The sequence below is a fragment of the Alexandromys fortis genome, unplaced genomic scaffold, assembly GCF_014885135.2.
Source record: "Alexandromys fortis isolate MF-2015 unplaced genomic scaffold, M_Fortis_MF-2015_v1.1 scaffold_0, whole genome shotgun sequence".
Lineage (NCBI taxonomy): Eukaryota > Metazoa > Chordata > Mammalia > Rodentia > Cricetidae > Alexandromys > Alexandromys fortis.
The window spans coordinates 12827768-12836791 of record NW_026067949.1 but is presented as its reverse complement, the minus strand read 5'-3'; the positions used below and the strand labels follow the sequence as shown (position 1 = coordinate 12836791).

The 9024-nt window shown below is 49.4% G+C and overlaps 1 protein-coding gene across 1 annotated transcript in view; it reads right to left on the bottom strand.

The window, feature by feature from the left end:
* Positions 1 to 920: 920 nt before the first annotated feature.
* Slc34a2 (solute carrier family 34 member 2) overlaps positions 921 to 9024 on the bottom strand; it is a 22371-nt gene continuing 14267 nt past the window's right edge. Inside the window, exons 7-13 of the mRNA XM_050149600.1 lie at positions 7475 to 7670; positions 6805 to 6900; positions 6088 to 6208; positions 4781 to 4948; positions 4011 to 4127; positions 3794 to 3918; positions 921 to 3187 (exon numbers count right to left, since the gene is read on the bottom strand). Coding sequence (XP_050005557.1) covers positions 2549 to 3187; positions 3794 to 3918; positions 4011 to 4127; positions 4781 to 4948; positions 6088 to 6208; positions 6805 to 6900; positions 7475 to 7670 — 1462 coding nt within the window. The 3' untranslated portion in view covers positions 921 to 2548. The remainder of the gene's footprint in view (positions 3188 to 3793; positions 3919 to 4010; positions 4128 to 4780; positions 4949 to 6087; positions 6209 to 6804; positions 6901 to 7474; positions 7671 to 9024) is intronic.

Sequence of the window (9024 nt, the reverse complement as noted above, 5' to 3'; positions counted from 1 at the left end):
ACTGTTCTTGCCTGTTTCTTTGGAGCATTTACATTGGATTGGGCCTTATAAGCAATATATAGATGAGACGATTCAAAGTGCGTAACGCAATTCAAATACTGCCAGAATTTATAGGCAAGATGGAAGCCGCTCAGACTTTGCTGTGATAGGTTAGAAGTAGTCCTAGGATTAATCTCCCCTGAGGAGCAGTTGGTCCTAGGGTCCTTTCAAAGAATCACAGCAGGTCAAGTGTGTTCAGGACCTAGAATTTGACATTAGCAGGCAAATGACAGCTAGGTTCAGAGCCTAGGCCTCCAGTTGACCCAACTTGGCACCACTATACTGTGAGACTTGGCCCTCAATTGCTTCAGCTGGCCTGGAGATGCTATGCTGGCAGTGTAAAAGTCTGCCTTATGCATTTTGGCTGGCAAAGGGCACTATAAACAAAACTAAAACCGAAGGCATTCTGGGAAATACAAGTGACCAGGGAACCTGCCTGGTCTCCCCTCCCTCCTCTAGTTACAAAGGCTGACAGGGAAGCCACACACAAGTGGTCCCTCCCATTTCCTCTCCTCTCAGCTCCCCCTCATGTGGAGCATTGGTAGAGAGCACAGGCTGCACAGGCTACAGTCAGGTCCTTTCCTGAAAGGATGAAAGCCACACCCAAGCTTCAAACCGTCAGCTGTGTGATTTCAAGGACTCCTCTTGAGTTAAGACTCCTTGCATCCAAAGAGTGGTCCATAACCACAAAATGCTATGATTTATTCAGTATAGCTCACTAGCTAGTCCCCGTGACCTGCAAAAGAGACAAGCAAAGATGGGACTAAGTCCTCTTCGTGTCCATAAGAGGCACTGGGGACTCAACAAACTGTTTCCCTTGGCGCATGGTGAGATTTGAGTAAGGGAAGATGCCCCTTGCTTTTAGCATCCCGTGATTGGAAGCAACACACTTTTTTTGGGGGGGGGGGTGATTCTTTTATTTCTCCCTTCCCTCAACCAGTAAAAAAAAATACAGTTAACAAAAGTACAGGGATCCCATTTTTTTAAAAAAAAAGCAATCAACAGAGTGCAAAGCCACCTCCTGCGGTGTAACTTACATATTTACAGAGGGAAGGGGGTGGCGTGGCCTCAGAGGCGTGACTAAAGGCAGTATTACAAAATATACAAAGGTGCTCTTTCTGTTCTTCACAGTACATAAAAGAACCCGGCCTCATTCCCAAATGAGACACTATAAATCGCTATTTACTATATAACTTATGAAGTATTCTGTACAGATGCATGGCTATAAATATGCCATAAATGGCTATTAGAGAACATCTACAGAAGAGCTCAAATTTGGCATCTCAGCCTGCTCAGGCGGTGAAGAGTGGGCTGAGAATGTGGAGGACAGTCCTGTGGTACAGCCACACCGACTCTCCTGAGTCAAGCTGAGCAGGGGTGATGGCTGAAAGGCTGTGGTAGCAATAATGGGGGGTGGGGTGGGAGGGTTGTAAAAGGCACAGCAAATGTTATCTGGTGTGAACAGAAGCCTGCCCTGCCCTTCACTCGGAGCCACCCTCAGACTCTGAGCTTCACCATGATTGAAGGTGTCTAGCCACTCCCAATCTCCTGAGAATTCCCTGGGCGCTCTGTAGGCATGGAGGGAGGCAGGACAAAGCTCACCTACAGAGGACATGAATCCGAGAGTGGGAGGGAGCGTGGTTGGGCGAAACAGACCACTAAAAGCTGGCCCACAAAGTCCTCTTACAAAAAAAGAAATGGGACAAACAGCCCCTTCACAGGCGGATGATCCCAGGTGGCAGCAAGAGAGAGGGCTTGGGTCACATCAGGAATATTGCCGTCTGACCGAGAGTGTCATTCATTAGTCGGCAGCCACATTGCCTCACAGTTTGCTTCTGGGTAAATCCAGTGAAGAACCCCACATGTCATGGACCCCTAGCCAGGTCTGACCCCCATCCTAGAAAGCTCAAGATGAGGGTACTGTGGACAACTGCTTGGCCTGGACAGCCCTGAAGAATGGGTTGTCCTGGGAAGTAAACTAGAAAGGCTCAATGTGAGCTCCAAACAATTGCTTCATTTTGTCTGAACTGGCTGGTCTGAGGCAGGGACGCCTAGGAGGAGCTACCGGGGAGAGGGAGTAGACTTTGATAAAGAGAAAAAACGTGGATGAAGCTTTATGCCAAGAAAGGTCAGCTTTGTACGGCTATTTACATATACTCTTACATAGAGCCCTTTCTAGAACCTTCCCTAATGCCTCCTTTAACGCTTGCCCTTTGGGCGAGGACAGTCTTATTCTACTAGCATATTCTAGGCTAGGCATGGATGTCTGTCATCTGTGGCCCATGTTCACAGTCTCACTCTCTGTGACCACCTTCCAAGAGGGGAGATGCCCTTGGGGAGCAGGGGACAAGACAAGTCCAATTCATATATAGGCTGAAACTCTGGTAGGAGAGCTAGAGTTGATATCAACTCTGCTCCTCCTCAGGAATCCTGGTGAGGTGGCAAGACATGCAGGAGTAGCGGATCTCATGGGGTTTTAAGGCTGGCCGTCCCCGACTCCTAGGTCCCTCTAGAACACTGTAGTATTGGACATGGTCTTCATGCCCACAGCCTCCGCTTGGCCCACTTGGCCCTTGCCCTCATCTTGGAACTCTTTGCTCATAGCTTCATTCTCAAAGGCCCCAGAGGCCTTGACTGGGACATCCTGCTCCTCTTCCTCCTCCTCCAGGTTCCTGCAGCACTTGCTGCAGCGGCAGCACTTGCAGCCACACACCATGCAGCACACACGACAGCAGACGCGGCAGCAGCAGCAGCAACGTCTCTGGAAGCAGGTGGTGGCCAGGGAGATGACGTTGTCCCAGGGTTTCAGGGAATGCATGCACAAGGGCAGGAAATTCCAGTCCCGGAGCTTCAGAGGCAGGATGCGAGGGCAGCGGGACTGCAGCATCCGGATGCACACGATCAGGAGCACCAGCAGGATGATGGGCACGCCCACGCCCACCAGCACTGGCCAGCCCGCCAGAGACAGGCCGAACACCGTCAGCGGGGTCAGGAAGAAGAAGAAGATGAGGTAGAAGACCGCGAACCAGCGATACTTGGCAGAGATGTTGCCCAGGCTTTTAGCCAGACGGATGGGCAGTCGGGTGAATGGGATTGGGTACCACAGCAAGATTCCGGAGATGTTGAAGAAAAAATGGCACAGGGCAATCTGAAATTGAGGATGTTGGAGAGGTGAGGGGGTGGAGGGAAACAGAAGTCACCCAACGTCTTTCTAGTGTGTGGATAGCTGGGCCCGGGCAGAGCTTTATATACATTCTGTGAAAACACTTCGCTTAACTGTCTGGAGATAACGGAAGGATGGGAAGCAAGTGACTCCTCTGAATAGCTGAGCTTTCAGGTCAGAAGGTGCCACCTAGCATGGCCTTGCCTGCTGCTTCACCATGCCTTGGACTTAGTGTCTCAGCAGAGTATCTGTTTTAAATGCCTGCCTCTTCTGAACCCACAGATTTGACTGCCCTTATACTTGGCTCCCTGTGGCTTCTCCCAGTATCTTTGTTCTGCCTTTTGGGTGTAACATAGAAGGCGTGGCTCTCATGAGAAAATAGTCTACATCCTGGGTATATGTGTGCCACTGAATCCCAGGACACAGGAGGTGACAGAAGTTCTCATGGCCACTTTTTATGAAGGCAGGGCCAACATGGGATCCATGAGATCGACCCCAAACTCCAAAACCAAAATAAAATAAAACCACTGCTTTGCAAAACCACAGATTAATTGCATGTAGCCCACCCAGGGACCAGGAGCAGGTGCTGACCTGGAGAGAACTCCTCAAGGTGCTTCCTGGGCTGGCTAGGGCTGCCAGGATGGCGGTGGTGGTGGTGCCAATGTTGGAGCCCAGCGTGAGTGGATATGCCCTCTCAATGGTGATCACTCCAATACCTAGTGCGGAAGGACGGAACACAGGGCATGAGCCTGGGTAACGGAAGGAGGAGCAATGGTGACCGGAAGGAGGACCCAGGGCAACAACTCACCAATGAGTGGTGTCATGGCAGAAGTGAACACGGAGCTGCTTTGCACAATGAAGGTCATGCCTGCCCCCACAAGGATGGCTAAGTAGCCAGTCAACCAGGCAAAGGGAAAGGGGAAATCTGGAAGACAGGGAATGGAGAAATGCCACATCCTGGGTATGGCCACAATGGCATGGGTAGAAGAAGGCCTGGCTGGCTCTTCCTTAGGACCCAGGAGCAGAGGCTAGGGCAAAGGGTTGAACTCCACACATGATCTGAGAGTGCCAGGCTCCTTCCCTAATCTAGGTCATCCTGCAAATTCACATAGATGCCAAGGCTATGGCTGAGTGTCAGACATACACAGAATGACAGAGGTGGAGTTAGAAGCATACCACCCCCTTCCCTAGCCTGATCTGGCATCATTTCGCACTCAAGGATAAGCTATGAACTCTTTATGCATAGAATTGGGCCCCTGGTTCTGGCAAATACCTGGTTCTGGCAGGGCTCTCTCGTGACAGCCACACTGAGACCTGAGGGGTGACATGGTAGTCTGGAGCATATGAAGTCCTACCCAGGAGAAGGTCCAACCCACTGCTTCTTTCTCGGGTCCTGGCCCACCCTGCAAGGGGAGCCTGTACCTGTTCCCCTCCCTGACCTACAACTGGACATTCCAGAGAATTTCTGGGGAAAATAGCAGCTTAATCATTGTAGCTCAGTGGGATCTAAGAATGAGTTCCACATAGAGAAAATTGCAAGATGAAAAGGCCAGAATGGGGTTGAAGTGTTGAACCTACCAGTATTAAGGGTCTTCTTGATGACAATGGCCACCTGTCCCTTGAGCACAGAGCCCAAGAGCTTGACTATAATAATCAGACAGCCACAGAGGACCAGCAGGGAGGCAGCAAGCAGGATGATGCCCACAGCAAGATCTGGGAGATTGAAATTCACAAAGATGTGCTGGCCTGGAGAAACACAAAAAGTCTTGTCAGGAGGGCAGGGGCCACCCTATCTGGAAAGACTGAAACCTGTTCTTTTTTCATGGAACAATCTTGAGTGGCAACTAGACACATTGGAGCTCAAGCTAACGATGTCCTTCTTTGAAGTTTGCCTTGAGACAATGCTGCTTGTTGTTTTTAAAGAAGCTTTACATAAACGTTTTTAAAGTGTGTGTGTGTGTGTGTGTGTGTGTGTGTGTGTGTACACGCGTGTACACGTGCTTGTGCCCATATCAGGTACCTATAGAGGCCAGAAGTCAGAATTCCCTAGGAGGATAGTTCCAGGTGGTTGTAAGCCACCTGATACAGGAATTGCAGTTCTTTGCATGAGTGGAATGTGAGCCATATCTCCAGCCCCTGGTTTTTGTTGTTTGGGACAGGATCTGGTGGTATAGGCCTGGCTGGCCTCCAAAATAAAGACTAGCTTGATCTTCCTCCTACCTCTACCTCCTCTGATAACGAGCAGGTACCACCAGACCTGAACTTGGATCGTGTTAAAAGCTGCACTTCCTGGGAATGGAAGGTGAAGTGGGGTCCTTAAGTCATCGCTTGGGATGGGCAGGAGCAGGTGTCCAGCCTGATTCTTCTACCACTGGTCTCCAAGTGATTTTTACTACAAAGCATTTGGAGACATTCCTGGTGACACATCCCGGGAACCACAGCTCTACAAACAGGTAGCAACTAGAGCGTTTAGGGGTGAAACAAGTTTGCCTATTCTGTGGAAAGAATCACACTGCTTCAAGATACTCGGTGCTCAGCATTCATGGTGGTGGGATAGAGAAGAACCAGGGTTCCAGCTAAATGGAAGAAAGTCTTCCTAAAAGAAGGAAGCATCAGGCAGGCTCAGGGCCTTATTCAGATGGGACTCTGAGTGAACAGTCCCCACACTGTCAAAGCAGCCACCAACTATCCTGACTTCCTGACAAAGGGATACTAAAGAACACAGCAGAATCCCCTCACAAGCCTTTTGGGTGGTGTAGAGTTGCCAGAAGGCCTAGGCTAGTCTTCCCCCTCTCTCCTGTAGTCACTGGGCTCTCCAAGAGAAGCTTTGCTGGTCAGGTTCCTAGGCTACCCCCCACGTGGCCAGTCGGCCACCTTCCACTCACATTTAGCAATGTTCTCCTTATGGGTGATGTTCAGGATGGTCCAGGTCTGTACGCCATCAGTCCAGCAGTGTGAAGGGGAGGTGCAGTTATCAGGTGAGGGAATGGTGACGTTCATCTGAGTCTAAATGACAAACATGGGAAGTGTCCATGGTAGGAAACAACAGTAGAAACGGAGTGGGGCTATGCAAGGACTCTATTATATAGGGGTGCCTCTACCCCTTGAAGAGTGCTTGGAACCACTGGGATAAAATACAGCTTCATTATTTTATCACCAGCCTTTTATCACGCGCGCGCGCACGCGCACACACACACACACACACACACTCCACCCAAGAATTAAGGGAGAGCCACACCCAGATTGCACAGCAGGTTGGGCAAGTTTCTCTATGTGAGAGCCTCAGTACGCATTCCTCCTCAGGAAGAATACCTGGAAAGTCGAGATGCCCCTGCTGCCTGCTTTTGTGCTGCGGGACAGAGACTTCACAGTCTCCAGAACAAAAGCAAAAGAGGCAGCAGAAACCCTTCAGCCTTCTGTGAGAGAAGGCATTGTCCCAGGCCAAGGAGTGTGTCCCTAACGGTGAAGCAAAGGCAGCTGTCTCCCTGAAAGGAGGTGGTCATTTCTTTCCCCCACTGGCTTCTGACTGCTGCTTTTGAACCCCTAGGGTGGCACACCTACCCATCACCTGCTGCTTGCCCAGCAACATGGCTGCCACTTACCACATTGGTTATAGTCTTGCACCAGATCTTGATCAGGCTCTTGTTCTGGGCTTCTGGGTCACTCATGGCAATTTGTTGGATGACCTTTTTATCCAGCTGAGGGGACAGGGAAGAAGGGTCAGCACAGCCTTGACAGTGATGCCTGGCGGATGTGGTGGGTGTCGGAGGACCTTGGTTGTACTGGGGGCTGTGACTGTGAGCCAATGTACTCACACTGTATGCAAAGACCTCTAGTCCCACCACCCAATCCTAACCTCCCGCAGAGAATATCATTATCCCATAGAGATTGGCAGATACTCAAAGGGAGACTGTACAGCAAGGGCATTGATAGTCAGGAGGTTGTGGATACCTGCTGCCAAAGTTCAAGTCCCAGCTGGCCCTTTATCGGTATTTAGGATAGACATCAAGGACCAGAGGGCATGACTGGCGTCAGGTGGGAAGAGCAGTAACTATCAATAAATTGTGCTGACAATAATGAGAAGAACGTGACCCCAAATGCTGATGCAGAAGTGCCCATCACCTCTAGCCTCACCCGATCAGTCCCTAACCCAACAGAGGGCAAACCAAGCTGATGTCAAGGAGATAAAGCGGACACTCATGAAACTACCTAAGCTTGTGTTCTAGTCCCTGGCCTCTTGCAATGAGGGCTGTACTAATAATATAACCATACCTGGATGATGAGCTTTGTGAAGGGGTCCGTGATGACTTTCAGAAGGTCTGGGGCGTCTTCTCCGTTCTTGAACTTGAAGGTGTCCACCACAAGGTTGGTCAAGATCTCTAGGTAGTGGGTGGCGGCCTCCAGAGGCAAGAGCACCAACACGGAGAGCCAGTTGAAGAAGTCGTGGACAGTGGCCCCCGCAAATGCCCTAAGGGATAGAAGCCACCACCAATATTATATTCTGAGTGAGGGGGTGCGAGACAATTGGGCATTGCATTTGTTGTCATCCACCCTGAGTACACACAGGGGGTTGGCTTAGTAGGACATTGTCAACCAGTATAGTATGTGAGGGCCAGAATCCTAAGGACCATTGGTTAGCAGAATTGCGTCAGCCCACCCCCGCCCTCCTTTACCCAGTGTTTAAGGCTGGAGAATGGCTCAACACGGCTGTTCTTCCAGGTCTTGGGTTCAATTTCAAGAACCCACAACTCCTGTATCAGCAGGCATGCATATCGTGCATACATGTATAGGCAAGCACACTAATTATAAATTATTATGAATGCTATCTCTGCATGCTTGTATGGATGCCACATCTGTGCCTACTAGATTCCCTGTACTGGAGTTATATATAGTTGAGAGGCACCATAGTGACTAGAATCAAACCGAGTTCCTCTGCAAGAACAGTTGTTTTTAACCACTGAGCCACCTCTTCCGCTATGCCTAAACTGCTTGGAAGGCAACCTGGCCCTTGAAAAATGGAGAGCAGTGGGACAGACAATCAGAATCTTACAACCTGTGTGTGTGCCTCAGTGTATGTGCAACACAATGGGGGCCATCAGGAGCCTGGAAACTTCAACTACAGGCAGTTGTGGGCCACCACATACGGTGGGAACTAAAGCCCGGCCGTCTGAAGAACACTAAGTTACCAGTCCCTCAATTCTAAACCTTCAAAATTTTCTCAAAATTCTGAGACACACAACTTTCAAATTAAGAAACTTATCTTAAAAACAAAGCCAGGCAAAATCCAAACCCTGACATAGGCTTTTTCCCCACTGAAAACGGAAAATGTTGCTGCTAGAAAGATCTCCATGTCATAAAATCGTCCCACTAGACATGCTCCGTATATGACACTCTTGTTATATATATGTATATGCACTTGGTATATGACACTCTCCTTCAAGAAAGAAGCACTTGATAAGCAAATGAGAAAAACCTCATTTCACTGGTCAAAGAAGCGCATTGCAAGTCCCAATGTTTGCTCTGTGGAATTAGCTACTCTCATTCATCCTGGAGAAGGCAATTTAAGAGACTGTCATATAATGCTGATGAAAGAGAAAATGATTCAAACATTTCCTGGTGCATGGTAAAATGTACAAGAGCTGGGTGGTGGTGGCGCACACCTTTAATCCCAGCACTTGGGAGGCAGAGACAGAACTCTGTGAGTTCTAGGCCAGCCTGGTCTACAAGAGCTAGTTCCAGGACAGGCTCCAAAGCCAGAGAAACTCTGTCTCGAAAAAAAACAAAACAAACAAAAAAAAAAACAAAAAAAAAGAAAGAAAAGG